The sequence below is a fragment of the Calidris pugnax genome, unplaced genomic scaffold (assembly GCF_001431845.1).
Source record: "Calidris pugnax isolate Ruff unplaced genomic scaffold, ASM143184v1 scaffold44, whole genome shotgun sequence".
Classification (NCBI taxonomy): domain Eukaryota; kingdom Metazoa; phylum Chordata; class Aves; order Charadriiformes; family Scolopacidae; genus Calidris; species Calidris pugnax.
In genome coordinates, this window is record NW_015094506.1 from 18,212,946 (window position 1) to 18,231,589 (window position 18,644).

The window sequence follows — 18,644 nt, forward strand, 5'->3', positions numbered from 1 at the left end:
AAGCTCAAGTGCGCAAAGGAAGGCTTTCCAATTATGGAGCTTCTCAGCATTGTAACTCAGGAACTCATTGTGAAAGTGGCCTCGAGCAGTTCCCCATTGCATTGTCTTGAAAACTTGTACTGGTTTTCCTCTTTTCATTGTATGTTCAAGAAAGCAGTTTCTAGACTTCCACTCAACAGGTCACCCAAATGAATGACTTTTCTTCTTGGGTCAAGATGGGAAATGATCAAACAGTGGTAAAGATTTGGCAACGATTTGCAAGATCAAACTTTCTGAAGGAAATCTTTCTTTTTTTCACCATGTACAGTCTTTAACTTTTGAAGTCTTTAATTGTCCTTTCATAACATCTGCCAAGGTAGTCCTGTCTCTAACTTGTCGATGCTGTGTATTGCATGTGCCTTCTGGCATGGAGTATGTTCAGATCATGTTGGTTTTCTTCTGCCTTATCTGATAGGCAATGAAACCTTCCTACTTCTCTGTGCCTTGAACATACTAAATGTTGATATTGTGATTTTTGCTAAATGTTTTATTTACAATTGTCAGACTTGGAATTGGACTGAAATAATTAAGAAGCCTTTTGATGGAAACCTTAATGGGTTTGGGGAGTTAGCTTTTGCTGTAAAGCTTTGCTTATATTTGTGGCATGGTGTATTTTTAGGCCTTGCTAAGTCACCAAGACCATATTTTTATAAGTGTACATATAGGTGTTAGGACTGCTAAAACATCTTTCAAGTCTAGCAGTTGACACATAGATTGAACAATGTTAATTTAGCTCATTTTCTGTGTTTGCATTCTGTAGTTGAAAATGTTATTAACTTAATGAGCAACCTGCTAATCTTTTATTGAGCTTATTTTGAGGGTTTTACTTTTTTTTAACATACCTACCTGTGACAAAAACGTTTTGACAAAACTGTTTTATTACAGTTAAAAGATGAACATGGAGAATACAGAGTCCAAGACTGCATTTTCAAAAGCTGTAGGGCAGAACTCTGCTTGTTGATATAAGCTGTTTATGTTGTTACACAAATTATCCCTGGTAAATTGGATTATTGTATATCTTGTTAACTCAGACTTACATCAGGATACCACTTTATTTATTTGATAAAATGCATTAATATAGAAATAGTTATCACTTAAAATTTGTGAAAAAAACAGAAGTCTCCTCAGGGATTCCAATATTTTCTTGCTTACAATTCCATATTTCGAACTTTTTTATTAAAACAGCATGAATGCTTAAATAATAACAAGCTGTACTTAGTAAAGAGAGAAACGTAGTTAAGACAGTAATATTAAAAATTCTGTAGTAGGATGGTGGAAAATGTCTGACTTTTTTTTTAACCACTATTCATATCTTATGTTTATGGCTTTGTTAAATGAGAGTTTCTGCTGTTGTTCAAAGTATATATGATTAAATGTTTTTATAGTTTGTAACTTGCTAGTAACTTACATATGTGTTTATTTGCTCAGGAGAAAATCTCCAGTCTTATTTTTTAAGAGTGTGTGGAGGTGAAAATCCACATGAAGAAAAATGGAAAATTCACAACATTAATTATAGAAAGATTTTGAGATTTTTTTTTTATTTTTGTGGATTTGAATGAGGACTCTAATTTGCAGATAGTGCCAATGAGAGCATCATCCAAATTGAAACAGGAACAAATAGCAGTGGTGCTTGTGTTGGCAATATTATATTTAATACTTTAAGGCTAGCAACTCAGCAGATGATGCATTGATATTTTGGAGCTCCAGTTTCTATATTTCATGTGGGTAACAATGACCTGTGTAGACAAGCTTCCTGGCTCATGAGCTCTGCTGCATCAGCCCTCAGTATTTTTCCTGTCTTTATTCAAAGCTTTAATGAGATGCAGATGGGTTGAAAATTCAAGTAGTATCTGTGAAAAGCATGTTAGGATGATGAAGATTGAGGAGGTATTTTACAACAATATATATCTTTGACCTAAATTAACAGCTTCTTGCTGTCTTCTTTTCTTTTTCTTTCTTTTAAAAAAAATCAGCTTGTCAAATAAGGGTAAGCAGTGGAAGTGTGTGCCCAGAAAGAGCTTGAGCTGGAAGATAAATGGGATCTGCCCCTCCTTTCCAGTAGAGGAGTAGCAGTTTTAATTCAGTTTGCAATATGATGAAAATGTATTCGAGAAGTAGTTCAGGCGCAAGGAGGTGGATTGACAGTGGAAACAGAACTATAGGTTTCCCAATAATGATCACAGTGAATAGAAAAGAGGAGGTGAAGCTGATTTTGGGGGACAATAAAGGCATTTTTGGCTGTGCTGAGCTTGTACTAAAGGCTGTTTGCTCCGGAGTAAATGTCTAAAGGACATGCTAGGATTTTAATTCATAGGTCTCTGTATCTGGGGAAAATACAATTGTAACTATTTTTGCATGTGAGAGAAGGTGGAGAGTGAAAAATATGTTTTGCTTGACCAAGTGGTAAGAAATGTCTGGAGCTCTTGACTCTCATCACGCCTCTTCTGGCTCACCGGTGGTCAGCACGCAAGAAGCTCTGGAGATAAAGCATGGATCTCCTCTTACCAGCTGTCAGGGGAAGACAGATTACTGTGGTCCAGTGGAAGGAGAGCTATAGCCCCATGCCAGTGAACTCAAAGCCTTTTCAAAGTATTTAACTCTTCCTCAGATGGGCTTTGGTCCTTTGGCCAGGTGATCATGAGAGCCTGTTCGTTAATGTGGATGTAGGAGACTGGGGTTATAGCAGATGCATTTATTGACCACAGGGGAGGCTGTAACTCCACTGGTAGAATACTGATCGCTGCTTAAATGCCAGCTCCTGCGTTTCTTTCAGCTAGCACTTTTAGAGTGTTAATATTTCTTTTTGCTAATGTTGCTTGGCATGCAGATGGTAAAATCCTGCCAGTCTATCTGGTTCCAAAGCAAGCTGTTTCCTGGATAGTTGGGTTATAACTAATCTTTGATAATGATTTCTGTTTTCTTCTCCTGTTTGCTTTCCCTTTACTCTGTATTCCTAGACAGAATTAGTCGTGGATGTAATTCATTCATCTGTTTCCCTCCATTGTGTCTGTCCTTTTAATAGAGAAGCTGAAGAAAGGCTAAATAATTTATTATCTTGACACAGTAAGAGCAACTTACGAAGCATGGCATACTATTTTACCTCACTTCATTTTTCCATAAGACTTTCTCACAGTCGCAGTGCTAGACAAGAAACTCCTAGTGGGCTTGTTGAGGCTGTCCAATAAACCCAGTCTTTCAACAATTGCACAGTAATGGTAAATATTGCTTCTGAAGTTGGGTGCCTTCGCTGTAGAGTAAGTGCATCTAATGTCTTAGAAAAATGTTAATGCTTTTGCTTTCTCCTTCCACATGGGAATTCTGTCTAAAAACCTTGCAAGCCCTTGAACTTGTAGGGTCTTGGTCTCTCTTGCTGTATTCTTGGGAAGTGTTTTAATTTGTTTTATTTTGTCTTTTGATGCTGAGGAAGTATTTTGTAATGAGCAGTGTGTAGAAGCCATGTGGACTGTTTCTCTAGGGAGTTCTGGATTAATATCAGTTGTACTGTTGCAGGGACCTGATCCCAGTAACGGGGGTGGCCACTTTTCAGTTTTGTAACAGAGTGTACTTCATGGAGGTGAAGACCCAGTTCCACAAAATTGGTCAACTTATTTGAAACAGCTTTAGTGATGCTTGTCTCAAACATGATGTGAGTGAGGTTCCAGTCACAGTAATCAAGGAAGGAATTTGACCCCTAAGTAATCTGGTTTTAGCTTGTGTTACCAGACAGAACTTAAAACATTTCACAAGAAATTCAAAGTGTGTGGTTATTCTCCTGAATCTATTATCCTGACCTCCTGCTTTCTTACTGTAATACATACTCTGGCACATTCTTCTCTGCAAGTCATAGTGTGTTTATTAAAACTTGCTGTTTCTGAAATGCTACTCCACCCAGTATTTGTGGCTTGGGTAAATTGCATGTACTCCTTTTTGTGCAGGCTACAGCTTTATGAAAGCTTGCTACTGGGTTTGAAAGGCACAGCAGGGCTGATTACTGTGAAACTTCTCCAGCAAGTTCTCTTTCTCCACAACAGTCTCTGCAGAGCTGGCCTACTTGAGCTGGAACAGTGACCTTGAGCATTTCATAAGGGCTGAGATGAAAACTGCTGAAACCTGAGCAGTGAGCAAGCCTTTTTGCTTTGGGTGGGAGGAGCGGAGCGGGAGTGCTAGCAGTGGGGAGGTGCAGCCAAGTCCAGTTTCCAGCAGGGCATTGGGAGCCCTGGTGTTCATTCATAACCACTCTCAGGCGTGCTTCTGGAATTGCTCCTCAGCTAAACTGCACCTGACTTGGAAATACCAGAAAACAGAAGAATATTTGGTGAACGAAACGTACCACTGTAAACAGCTGACATAACTTGTAGCCTCATGGTTCAGATGTCTTTTTTCTGAATCAAATATTGGTGTCTGAAGGCAAGTATATCTTTAATACCCTTTTTGTTAAAAAGGAGAAAAACACTTTCACTTAAAATCCATGTGCAATAATCAGGTGTTAGATAAAACTCATTTATAGGTATGACAGTCTAGCAGTTTCCTTTTTCTGTTTTTGTTTTCTGCATGCTGCAAAGAGTCTCTGTGTACTGCATGTAGAGAATTATTTATGACCTTTTCTATTGTTGGACTGGGGGAGAATTCTAGTGGAAAATGTAGTGTTGTTGAGACGTCAGGGCAAATTATTGTCAGACTTGAAGGGCAAGTCTAAAAAGCTTCTGCCTTCTCTGCTACACCATCAGCTTGCTTTCCTCTTCCTTCTCACTTTAGCTTTCACAAAATTCGGTTTTAAGAAGGATTTGGGTTTTCCTCTTATACCTCTAAGGTGAAAAGAAATATTTTTTTTTTTAATTTGCATCACCAGATATACTCTTAGTTATATTATTGCATCAGGCTCAGTTTGTGTAATGTATTAATTATTTTAAACTTCTAACATCTATATAAAAAGAATTATTATATTTAAAATTCCTCAGTTGTATAGTTCAGAGTATTTTTGATTTGAGTTCAATTTCCATGCTTGGAATTCATACCTGCACAGTTTGGACAGGTTTTTTTTCATAAGCCTGTGTTTTTTTAGCTGAAGATACTTTTCACTTGAAGAAATGTTTTAAAACTAAACCCAGGCTTTGTCAAAAGTGTTCATGTGCTGTTGGAATGGCACATGTCTTCTATTTGCCTTTGTTTTGTATACTGAGGTTTAAGTTTTACTACAGGCAATATCCTGGAAGAATGTCTTAAGCACAGGATTATGATTTGTTTTTCAGCCAGCATTTACTACTGAAGAATCCCTGATTGAGTAGCTGATATAAGAAACACATTGTCTCTTTTAGAAAAAATGTATACAACAGATAAGTTTCCATCTCTAAAGAGATGTTCAACAGATTTACTGAAAATGGATTCTTCCCCCCCTGCCCCGAGATAAATGAACTAAATATTTCAGTCATGGTTATTTCTTTTTCCTACTGATTTAGGTATTATGTAAAGCAGAGAAACCAGGAGACTTTTTCTCCCTTTGGAGTGGCATATTTAGTCTAGTACCTGCTTTTATGAAGTACTTGACTTTTGTTATGAGGAATCTTATTTTTTCATGTACAGATACTCAGCAGCACACACCTGATGCATTTAGGCTAGAGTGCAAACACTTTACTGTTTATGCAGGCTTTTTGGCTAGGTCTGACTTCTGCAGATGGACTTGGCTGTAGTTCTATTTCTGAGTATTTTGAAACCATGCAAACTCCCACACTGTGTATGTTAGTGCATTTTCTAAGTATATTAATTATTAAGACAGTGGAAACTGATATTAAAAGGATAGAAGGCTTCCTGGGATGTTAGTGTAAGGTCACCTAATGAATTATACTAATTTGGATTTTATCAGTAGACTGGCCTGTTCTGACTAAATTTAATTTTGAGGAGGGGAGAAGATAGAAAAGGAATTTTTAATTTTTTTTTTTGTGGCTAATGAAGTGCACCTTTCTATTGTCATGTACAGAACATGCAAATAAAAGCACTTCCAACTACTTAAAAGTACCTCTGTGTCACTGTGTGTGTGGAGAGCAGAAACCCCTTAAATATTGCAGGTTGATGCTCAAGAGTGACAGTAAACTTTAGCCTAGAATCACGCCATGGAGAAGAATGCTTGCTCATTTTTATGAAATGTTACAGATTCCTTTTGATCTAACAGTCTTTCAGCTGTGTGTCAGCCATCTCTCTGGTAACGGCTACTGCTTTGAAGTAGTTGAAGCAAATGATCATGCGTATACAAGTGTTAGCAGGCATAATAAATCACAAGCTGTTGAAAAGTTGGAGAACTAGTGAATTTTTACAGCCAAACCACGTAATTAACTGTTTTACCACTGCAGGTTTAAGTGAAATATGAAGATGACTCAATGGAGGGGAGAAAGATAAGAGGAAGCTTAAATTAGGTATTTTTTTCCCCCTCCTTTGCGGTGTTGAGACAGTCATACTTTGGCAAAAGGCACAGAGTCTGTCTCTCCTATATAGTTGAGTTAAAGAAGAAGGTACTTGGAATACCCAGCTAACGGGCTCCTTGGTTGGGAGATGTGTTCAGAGAGGGAAAATGTAGCATTATCCTTATTGAAATTTTTAATTTTGTTTACCCGAAGATTTCAATTTCACTTCTAAGTGGAGAAAAGGGCATAGGAAGGAGAAATAGGTTTTTAATCTGTTTTCATTTATAGTTTGGCTACATGAACAGTGAGTGTCAAGGGACCTGAGAGGTCACAGAGAGGAAGATGGGAAAAACCTTCAGGATTGCATTATTTCCCCAAGCCCCTGGGTGCCTAACCACTTTTTAGTGAGATGAACGTGAGGTGGCAAAGACTGTTGAGGAAGAATGTGGTGGGCTGGCAGAGCCGTACCCAGCAGTGGCTCCTGAGCTGGCTGGCACAGCGGCTGGAGGCAGATGCAGACAAAGCGGTGTGGGTGGCTGCTGGTGGAGCCTCCCATTAGTCTGTCCTGGTACAGCACACGGAAACGTCCTGATAGCAGTGTCAGCACAGCCTTCCTGGGCAGGGTCATAGCCCTCGCTCTGAAACACGAGATAACAGACCCATTAACTGGGCAAGATAGGTCTGTAATGAGAGGATACGGTTCCTTCTGTCTGTAAGGGCAGTTTTTCTGCCGCAGCTTCCTCTTGATTGTAATTAGAAACAATAAAATGCATATTCTGAAGAGATTGGGACCAAGGTAGTTTGCTCTGTTTTATAGTTAAGACAACAGATTTGGAGAAGTAATGTGGAACTGTTTATTAAACAAACAAACAAAAAAACACCAAAAAAAAAGGAATAAAAAAAGTGGTGTTCTCTCTCCTTGCGCTTCCTCCTCATTGCCCCACCATTCCACTCCCTAAGTTTTTCAGCTGCTCTTTCTGTTCCTTCCGGGACATGTGGGCAAGGACTGCTTCAGCTGGGGGAAGTATGAGAGACAGTAATGGATAAATGGAGACAGGCCTGAACACAAGACATCCTCATTCAGTTTCTCCCCCTCCCTGTGTCCAAGTGAATAGAGTTTTTCACTTCTTGTACTAAAGAAGTGAAGATTACAGACCACACATAATGGTGTCTATTGATGGCTCATATTTGTTATTTTCACTTGCATCTTTTTTCCTTGGCATGTATTGGGACATTAGTTTGTTAAAAGGCATGAAGAAATTGTAGTGATTCATAGGGTACTGGAAGCTGCTATGTTTCATTATCCGAAAAATTCTTTTCAGTGTATGTATCTGTAGGTACTAATGCACATACACTCTGTCTGAACAGTGCAAACCTTTCATAGGGCTTATAAAATACTTTAGTATTATCCTTGAGTCAATGTGAACTGAAATTACTGAGCTGCAAATAGTAAGTATGCTTCTTTGCATAAGCAGCTGGAGTAAACAGTATTATATGAGGATTAATCAATTCATACTACCATTGATTTAATTAGTGGGATGTGTTTCACATCCCGCAAGAAGAGAGGTATGGAGTAAGAGAGAATGCCAGTTCCTATTTTCAAACCAATTCTTAGTGTCTTATTTTTCTGCTTTCCAGCAAATAGAGTAGGTTTCCACATGTATTTTGTGAGAAATAAGGTGTGATGGGGAAAATGGGATCAGCAGAGAAGCACCAGGCAGGAATGATATTCCACATGTGGAAAAAGGTGGCCGTGCCTGCTAGTCATCAGGGCAAAGAAGCAGCCAATCTCACAAGCAGGGCATGAAGGAGGTTAGGGAGAGCTTATTTGACTTTATTCTGATAGCTATCAGCAAGAGCAGTTTGGATCTGCTGATTTCTATCTTGAAGCCAAATTTTCTGGGATTTTTTTTTTGTTATGTTTAAAATTTAAGTAGGTTCATTTAAGTGTTTTATTCATTGCATAAAATACTTGGGGCATTAATAATAAAAAGCCCTTTTTGTGGAGCTTGTTTTGTGCAACTCTTCCAGGGGTCCAGCTGGTTTGTATATAGAAATTTGGCAGAGTCTTAGAGAAGAAGAAGCTTTCACCTCACCTTTTAAATAAAAATAAGAAATTAAGGTGGAGAAGCCATGGTAATTGGCTGATGAAAACTAGCTTAGGTAAGTGCCTAAACAGGCACTTTAACATGGCTGTATAACACAAAACATGAGCTCCCTTTTCAGATTCCCATAGGGTACCACAGTATCAAAGAGGGAAGCCACGTAGCTCACGAATTGTGCTCCGTGCAGTGTGAATCTGGGACTTGAAAGGCTAACGGGGAAAAAGAATGGATTTAATGAATCCTTAAAACCTAAATTATCACCACTTTTGTGTGCTTAGAAAGCAGAGAAGAGTAGGACTGAAACTGAAATGTAAAAAATGAGATGCAGTATGTTTGTGGAAAAGAGGAGCTGAAGCAAAGGCATTCTGCTTTAAGCATCCTAATGGGTTTGACAAGAGGAGTATAGTGTTGCTTGCCTTGCTGCTGATTTGGCAGCCTCTGTCTCTTCACTGCATTTTTCACGTGTGCCCTTCGTTTGTTTCTTTCTTTTTTTTTTTTTTTTCCTTTTATATCTTACTCATCAGAATGTGAGGTAAAAGGCTGTTACTGCAACACTCTCGTTCCAACCATCTAATGCTAACCAGCTTTCACAGAGAACATAATCCTTACACAAACACCTTCACTCATGAAGGAAGAGGGTCCAGTGCGACGTAGGTTTTCTTCATGTGCTGGGATTTCATCTGTGTTTTCTCCAAGAGCTGATGGCCGAAAGCTTGTCCGGAATGCTTCCTTTGGAGGATATAACGAACTCTCTCCTGCTTTACCAGGTTTGTTTTGGTCTTGCATTTCTTAAAACCTACAGAAGAGAATATAATTTCCTCCTCAAATTTTTTCAGCTTGAATGAAAGTAATATGCTGAGATGTTAGTAGAAATCGAAAGGAACAATGCTTGTATGCATTTTGATAACAGCTCTTTGTAGTAGCAGGATTTGCAGATAGGCAAGTAAGTTAGCTTACACCACAGCAGATCTCTCTTTAAAAGGCATTTGTGTATTTGGTCTGGTTTAAAAGGCATTTGGTTTAAAAGGCATTTGACTGAAATATTTGTTTTGGTCGCTTGGGCTTTTATGACTGAAGTTCTGTGATGTGGCTTATAAATGCCTTCCTCCCTTGTACTTTCCACTCCCTCGCACACAATGGACTTGTTTTAAAATAGTACAGCAGAAGGTTTTAATTTAGCTGTAACTACTGCAGAATCTGTGTGTCATCAGCGGTTCGCCATAAAATGACAAGATAGAATGAGTTAGGGCTAACAACATAGCCTTGCTAAACTCTGTAGTGCAAGATTTTTAACACATCTAACACCAGAAAGGGCTTGCATCCTCTTTTGCTCAGATTTGTTGTCTCCTGAAAATCAGTACTGGAATATTGAAATGAATTTCTAGAATTTCATTGTCAATTATGTGCACTTCTGATTTAGGTACCTGAATTTCAGCAGTTTACTTCAGGAAACTTCAGTGCTTGAAAGCATGTTACAAGGTCACCCCTTCCTGAAAGGGGACATTGTAGAAATTGCACATTCTTACCAGAATTACCCTGTATGTGTGATTTATCTTGTGCATGCGCACATACGCACTTTGTTGTGTAGTCCCATGGGGCCAGAATGCTAGGAGGGGGCAGGAAGTAAATAGTTTTCACTTTTTATTGTATGCCTTCTGCAGAATGGCGCACTGAATTTTTAAGCCCTGGCTCTGAAGCCATGGAAAAGAGTTGGGGAAGCCATGGAAAAGGTGGCAGGCTGGAGATTAGGGAGCTCTCTCCATCGTTGGCTGGTGCTGCCTTGTAGAATCACTGGAGCAGTGTGTTCAGCCTCAGGCAGGTGGGGGCAGTTGCTTGGGACACCACGTTCTGTTAAACTTCATGTTTTACCCTGTAACATATCCTTTCACTCTGCTTGAGGAAATGATTAGCCTTCTACCAAGAATCTAACACTGAGTTTTATTCAAGCTGCTCAGGAAATAAAGATCTCAAAGCTTGAAAGTGTGGTGTTGGCAACTAGACAGATCCTCCCTATCTTTAAAATAAAAGCGTGTTGTTTGGTAATTACTGAAACAAAAATTAGTTCATTTCCTATTTGCCCTCTTCCTGTGTGGAGTTCTACATTAAAGCTGATCGCTGTCCATAAATGAACAATGAATGACTTCTCAATATGCAGAACAAATGGAAAACCATTTTTAATGAAAACAAAATCAAGTGTAAATATATATTTAAGAAATGTTTTATCTTTTGGAATCTTCTGTATATCTGAAGAATTTAAACAATATTAACATGCTGGATGGAATGCTCTTTCCATTTGGCTTAACGAAGGAGTAGTTATTGCCTGTCTAAAAGATACTCATGTATAGTTAGTGAGGACAATTTTTGGTTATTATTGTTTATTTTATATGGTGTTTGCAAAAGAAAAAATGACCATGGGAAAATACTTTGGACTTTGCTTGCTTTTTTGATTACTTCAGTTTCAAAATCCATGGAGGAATCTGAATTAATTAATATGGGATTGTATTCTTAAAACTGGTTGTCAGCAAGCTTTTGAAAATCAGTCGGTTAAAAAGGCTACTGTGTTCAATTCTTTTAAAAGATTTCTCCCTTTTTTTCTGCTGTGTTTATTATATAACACCAGTATTGAAATCGCCCACTAGGTACAGCTCATAGTTCTTCCAGAAGCATATAGTTTTTCAGCTCAATTATTTGTTTTTCACAACTGCAGGTGCACACCAGTAATCATATCAGCCTGTTCCTTGCTTTTCTTTTGGAAGTCAGTAATAGTGTTGCTTGGCTTGCTATTTGTGATCTTTTCATGCATTGCTTTTTTACTGATTCTTCTGTTTATTGGGAAAAAAGGCTCCAGTGGATAGTAATTCTTTCTTTTTGGATAAAATAGATCTGTCATTGTAAGGTAACATGTTTTTTCTGATTTATTTTTCTCAGGTGTCCTAATTACAGATGGTATTTTTTGAGAGGTACAAAACCAGTATTTGAGATGTAGGCGTTGTTATGTAGTTTTGGTTTTTCCCTTCCCTCAAGATTGAAGGGACAGGTTGCAGATGTGACTTATAAAGAATGAAACCTGTGTTATGCTACAAAATTGAAATCTCTGTAACTGAACAGTTTTGTTTTAAAATGTACCCTGCCACAGACATTAACCTGAAAATTCTTTTACGCTAATCTTGCAATATATATACTCCTCATTTTTTGTCAAATCATCCAGCGGTGTTTTGGAGGATTTTTTTTTTTTCTTTTGGTATTGACTGCATATTCCAGCTCAGTCTCTGAAGAAATGTATTTGGTTTTGTTTCATTGACACCTTGCGTGTGTATAGTTCTGGTGGTTTCAGTTGCATGCAGATGTCAGGCTCTTGCATCTGTCTTGAAAGCCCATCATGAGTTTTCACGTAGATTTCTGCCTGCAAGTTTTGGAAGGAGTTCTGAGTGCTCTCAGTAGGAATGTACTAATGGACAGTTTCCCTTGGCTTCTAAGGTCACACCATGAACTTGTGGCTGACTGCTGGGCTTGGGATCAGCTTTCAGAGCCCATGGGGCCTGTGATGGTAAGACAAGGAAGGTCACACTGGGAGAAAGTCTGTTAAGAGGCAGTGTTGCTCTGAACATAATCCCTGATGCCCAGAACTGCTTTAGAGGCTACAGTAGTGGATCTTGTGTCTAAAATTATTTTATTTTATTTTTTTTTAAACTGCAAGTGTCTTAAACGTTACTGGGAGCTCAGTCTGCAACTCTGAAGGTTGATTCAAATGGTACTTGCTCGCTGCCTCCTAGCTCTGAAGATTGCTTTTAGGATTTTAGGTAGAAAATAATGTGCAAATTCAAGAGATTTAACAGAGAGGAAGTTACAGAAAGGGACTGCATCTTCAACACCTGAAATGTGAGCTCAGGTTATCTTGTTATAGAGTTCCTGATTGAATTACAGGATGGGAAACAATAAGTAAACTAAAATATTAAGTCCCAAACCACTGCTGAAAAACTTGAAACACGTTCTTTTTATTAGATCCTGCCTCTAGTCTCTCATACCCTGGCACTTTCTGCTCCAGACACTGATTCAATGACTTTTTGTGGTGCAATTTTCAGTAGCTCTGGGGTGAACAAAACTACAAAAAGAGCAATAACACAAAGCATCACTTAGAGGCGCAGCTTTCTTGGCTTTGCTGTTGTCTTTGTCAGATGTCCATAGAGAAATTTGTTTTTCTTAACTGGTAGCAGGAAGGGATAAACCAGTATTTCTTAGTGTTGATTTCATGAATATAATTGCTCTGTTGTTGTTTCCTTGATCAAGTATTTTCATGGTAAAGTGTCCTCAGCTTAGGCCCGTATATAGCTTCTTGTGATGTTTCAGTACAAATTTCCCTGCAGGTATTAGTAACAAACTATTCTTGTTAGAAGAAGTAAGACTGCTTATGGTATTTGAGGTCTCTCCATCATAATAGAGGCTCCCTGGAAAACGCATCCTTACAGTGGGTGAGGTTGTGTCTGGACTAGCACCTGAATTATGATTTATTTTTTTAACATACGTTTCAGCACATGGGGAGAAAAGCTTTCTGTCTGTATTCTGGGTGAGCCTATCTCTTCTACAGAGACAGAGGTTACAAGTAAGATGGTGTGGGATGTAAAGCTGACTGGTTGGGTTTCCTCACAGTCCAAGGTGGAACAGTGCAAGGTGTTCCAGGATCTACAGCACCCTGACATGGGTTCAGTAGCCACCCCTTGGGACAACCCTTTGCTGGGCGTGTGAGAAAGCAAGGCAACAGTGAGTGTGGTGGTGTGTTTATAAATCAGCAAGCATGCACACCTCGCCGCCTTGAGACACTGGAAGCAAGTTGGTGGAATTCAGGGAAACCCACCTGAACTTTGGCCTTCATGTCTGATTCTCTGGGACAGAGTAGTTTGTTCTGTTTTCCTTTCTGCTTGGTGGTGGCAATAAAAAGCTTGTTTATGAAAATAAAAGCATATGTTTGTGAGATAAGGATGTGTGTGTTAGAAAACAAGTGAATTACAGGTTCTCTTCTGTAAGAACAATCCTGACTTGGCACTTCCTTGTTAATTCCCATCCCTTCTGTATGTGCCTATAAGAATAAGTAAAAACAGGAAAGCCATTAGAAAATGCCTGCATTACATTTTCAGTGGAACTTGGTTCCTAACGAGTCATTTCTTTTGGGTATGGGAGTGAGGAAGAAACCTCATTACTATGATTCTGATGTGTGTTTGAGTGCCTAAGACTGGCATCGAATCCAATAACTTCTTAGGGAAGAAGGCAGGTCTGTCCTCTGAGGCTTGAAGCAATCTTTGTTTTGTTTCAGCACCTGACAACGGGTGCTGTAGGAAATGTGCTTTTGTGTTTGGTATTACATAGGAAATGTGTCTTCTGGCCTCTGGATGGTGACATGCCTTTTTGTGGTTTTTTTTCTGGATTCCCTGGTACTACAAATGTTCTGTCCATCCCTGTGGTCAGGTAGTCTTCTGTATTATAGCTTTCCATTAGTTGAACAAACTGATAACAGATGTGTTGGAAGAATTTCAAGAGGAAGGGTTTAATGAACTGTGCACGGAGGGGCTTCTATAAAGACATGTAAAGGTTTCTTTGAAGACATGTAGAGTTTACTTTGTGTAAACATAAAATGAAATACCACTGTATTGCAGTATAATTTTAAAAAATCTGGTCTTAAAAAAAGAGTCCCTGAAAAATGTGCTAAATATAAACAAAAAGGCCCAAAAGACTCCTCTTGACCAAGATTAAGAGGAATCTCAAATTTCTCATGTAACCTGAAAACCAACCTATTGCCTCTGTAATTTAGTGAAACTTCCCAACATGTTGGGAACCATGACAAACAGATGGGAAGCTTCTCATCTGTTTGTCATAGATTAATCAGTCCTCTCTAAGAGTTTCTAGGTATTGTAAACTGTGGAAGGGTGAAGATACTACTTTAAAAAAAAAAATCATCCTACACTGAACAAACTACTCAACACTGCTAGAGAGAGTTAATAAAAAAAAAATCTTTTAAAGTTCATAAAGTGCCCCCACAAACTCTGCTGAAGAATGTGAAATCAAACTGTTTCTCTGATAAAATTTCTCATTGTGGAGATCTGAGTACCAATTTCTGTTTCAAAATTAGAAACATGTTCAAAGGGAAGCTCTGAAGAGCTTTTGCTCTCCGGTTATGCAATTTGTCTGCTGAGGTAGTGCCCTCTGGTGGGCTGAAGCTTTAAGGCACCCCTGTCAGAGCCATGAAGGCTTCTCAGCTGCCTGCATTATTCCTGAAATTCATGTATGACTTCATATTTATCTGCCTTCTATCTTTAGGGCATGAAAATGATGGCATTTTTACTTAGATAAAGATTTATATTTTTTTATTCCTGTTTGTAAAAGCTTTAAGCAACCACCAACCTCTTCAAAGAAAATGGCTCACTGGGATGTCCTGTTTCATAACCAGAGTAGATTATTTTTCCTTAAGAGGATGCGAGGTTCTCGCTGTATGTTCTGCAGCACATAGCAGCTGTGCAGCAGTGCTGTTGCCAGTTGTGACCCCTCTTGCTGTTGTCACGCACATACTGGCTACAACCATTGTCTCACTTGGCTTTCTGAATAGTGGGAAAGTGTGGGGCTTGTCCTGTGTGTCACTCAGAAGAGAAATGTGGAATTTTGCTGGCTGTCTTAATATAAAGCCTTGCAATTATGCTTGTGCAGTATCAAGTTGAAAGTATAAATTCAAGGCTAATATAAGCAACCTTTTCCATTTTCTTGCAAAAAACTTACTGGCAATCTTAATTAGTGTTTTAGATTTGCTTTCATGTAAGTGGTATTTAACAATTATCTCTAGCTACAGAAATTAACAAACCAAAAAGAAAGACTTTATTTAGGATTCTGCTCTGTGCATGCATGTATGCAGATAGGAGAGAATGAGAAGATAAAAGGACAAAAGTTTACACACCATATTTATGTGTCAGGATATTGGATCAGGTACAGCACCATCCAAATACAGTGGACTGTTCTCGTCTCTTAGTAGGTATTAAATTAGTTTATATTGTAGTAGCTGGTATGTTTGCAACTGGTATGTATACATTGATTGAAAATCCAATTTACTTGCATTTTTTTCTGCTAAACATAGTTTGTAAATTTATTCCAAAGACTTGCTTGTATAAAATGTTAATGTCTTCAAATCATTTGCAACGATGCTCTCTCTTCTTTAAGGTTTTGACAAAGGGAAGGACGATGTGTCACAAAGCAAAGAGGATACAGCCCATTCTATGTCAAAAAGCAAGGTAAGAAAAGCTGCCTCCTAATCCGTCTTGAAAATGCCAGTGTGTGAAGGAATTGTGCATTTTTAATTAAATGCAAATGTATTTAACTTTTGTAGATAATCTTGAAGATTACTCTTCAGATTCAGCAATAGATAAAGATTGAAAGGAATTTCTTAATGTAGTTCTTAGGATGACATCACATGAAAATCTACTGTTCAAATTGATAAAAATGAAACATGGAGTCTTCTCACTGTCATCTTGGGGCAGAAATTGCCTCACCATATGTAATGATGGATGGGGGACAACTGTTGCTATTGAACAGAATTTAAAATCCTTTTAAGCTGTAAATTCATTGAGCTGTAGCAAATCATCAAAAAAGAACATTAAAAAAAAAACCACTGCAATTAGAAAATTTAATTAAGTTTAATGGCTTAAATTGCCAGAGTAAAACAGAGTTAAGTGTAATCTGTTGTCCTGTCTCTTGCAAAGACTTCTGTACCCAGAATTCAAGTATAAAGGCCCATTTCATTGAGGTGATGAGAGTGCAAAGGAAAGCATGCTCATTAGAATATTAATCTAGATATAATTGCTATGCATGTTTATGCTTTCTGGTAGTCTTTATAATAGAAATGGAGAAGGCAGAAGCCAGGCAAATTCCTAATCATCATAGTATAGTCCCATGATGGAAAAGGCTCACTGAGATGCCATGAAAACTGAGAACATCCAAAGTGGGCCTGGGAGATGAACACTGCCGTCACCGAAGCCACAGAATCTTGGGATGGCAAACTTTAAAAAGGAAAAAAACATGAACTACCCAAACCAAAAAGACACTTTTTATGTAGTGATCCCAGGTCCTTTCTCTCCAGAGCTATGTTTTGTTCTAATCAGAATTATTTACACAAATAATTTGCAACAGCATTCTTATTCAGAATAAAATGTTCTTTTCTGATGGTATGCACAAGATGAGAGATTTGTGTAGAATGTCATTGTAGTAGGACAGAAAAATCTACCATAGCTATTCTTTCCTTTCCCAAGTCCTTTTAAATTTATAGGTTACAGTTATAGGAGCCCTCAGATTCAGGACATGGTATAGGCCACTCTGATGCAGTCGCCTTTATTTGTAGGCCTATTGTAACTCTTAAAGTGCGTGAACATTTTGGTCAGTAAAGGTGCCTGGCACAGCAATGCACTGAATTTTTATCTAGTGATTTTGATGTATTTAGAATGGAGAATTCCAGGGAAAAATGTACTCAATTGGGTGTCTCATAAAACAGGTCTCACTTTCTCTTCAAGACGTTAAAGATTAAGGAGAAGAGAGAAAGACCGCATTTTGCAGAGGGAGAGGTGGTGTGTGGTTTAATCACTGAATGGAGTAGCTAAGTCCTCTTGTTTTTCTTATTTAAGCATCGCTACAGGATAGAGTTTAAAGGCTTTAAATTACCCAGCTGTGTAGTGTTCTATTTTCTGCTAGGATGGCCACTGTTTTTCAGAGGCAAACGTGGTAACAGGCACTCAAACAGATTGTCAGGGCTCAGCAGGCGTGGGCTGCTTTGTCGGGGAAGGCAGGGACCTGAGCTTGAGCCCAGCTCGCTCCCGAGGGAGATGGGGGAGATGCCAGCTCCTCACCGCTTCCTCGCACAGCTCTTTCCATGGTGCTCTGCTGCAGCGTGAGCACTGCCCTCTGTCAGAGCTGGCCCTGGGCACAGGCAGCTGCACGCCTAGCAGACAGGGGGGTGACACAATATTTTCCATGATATTTCATGTGTCAGACCCTAAAGCGAAATATTAAAGAGATACCGAAGGAAATCAAAGTGACTTAAAGGTTACAGTAGCATTTCCCTGCTTAAATGGTGTCATCAGACTTGCACTGGGGTGAGCAGTTTGGTTTCTGCAGCTGATGCTGCAGTTGTGTGGTGTGTAGCTAAGCGTTTCAAGCCTTTGGTGTCTCACATCTGACTTGGAGTCACAAAACTTTGCGTCTTTCAGCTTTACTGCGTCCTAGAGCCTCACTTCTCAGGGAGACCAAGGAAGCATACTTTGCTGTCCAGCTTGCTCCTGATTAAAATATTTATGTTGGTCCAGAAACCTCTAAATCGTTTTTGACTTGGAAATATTTAATTTGTTAATACATTTTTGTTATAATACAGTATTTGTTAATAAAAAGAAAGTTAATACTGTCTCTTAACTTGGATTTATTTCAGACTCTATTAATCTTTGACTATCCGATTCGGTTTTTCTCTTCCTTAGATTTATTTTTGGTTCTTGTCTTTCTTAAACCTTTGTGTGGTTTGCTTTTACTTTTGTGTCTTTCTGCTATCACAGATGTGACCAATATCCCCTACTTGTCCTAATACATATCTTTTATCCATATTTTAGCAATTACTATTACTATATGTAGGGCATGATAAAACTAGTGGTTCCTTTATAACCCACAAATAAACTTCAGGCTAACAGAATATGGTAACTATCACAGCTGTGTAGGTAAAATAGCAGCCCTTCTTTTTAAGTAAGGATGGAAAAGCAGTGATGAGACTTGCCCAGAATCTGGTACCGAATGTACCTTGCTGGGAGTTACAGAAGTTCTCTTAAAATGCTTTCTTCTTTTAAATTTTGATGCCATCTACTTTGTGTGGATGTAACACTGAGAAAGTTACTAACTTGAAAATATCCAAATCACTGATCTGCCTTGTAATCCATTGGGCAGGTAAATAGGGACCTTTACTCAGTGTCACGTTAGTGAGCTTTAACTGAGATACCAAGAAAAATGAGTTTTTGTAACCTGTGATACTTACTGGTTTGGGGCATTTATATGCATGACCTTTAGATTGCATTAGCTTTCTGTTGGTGAGCAACTAGAA

At 38.6% G+C, this 18,644-nt stretch overlaps 1 protein-coding gene across 5 annotated transcripts in view; it reads left to right on the forward strand.

Annotated features, from left to right (window-relative positions):
- The window catches only part of OSBPL8 (oxysterol binding protein like 8), a 64,435-nt gene that overhangs the window by 16,390 nt on the left and 29,401 nt on the right, over nt 1-18,644 (forward strand). For 4 of the 5 annotated variants that reach the window (XM_014963921.1, XM_014963920.1, XM_014963924.1 and 1 more), the window contains one exon: nt 15,737-15,807. In XM_014963921.1, coding sequence (XP_014819407.1) covers nt 15,737-15,807 — 71 coding nt within the window. Of the gene's footprint in view, nt 1-9,063; nt 9,307-15,736; nt 15,808-18,644 lie in introns of all 5 variants that reach the window. The other variant, XM_014963923.1, reaches the window with a different exon arrangement.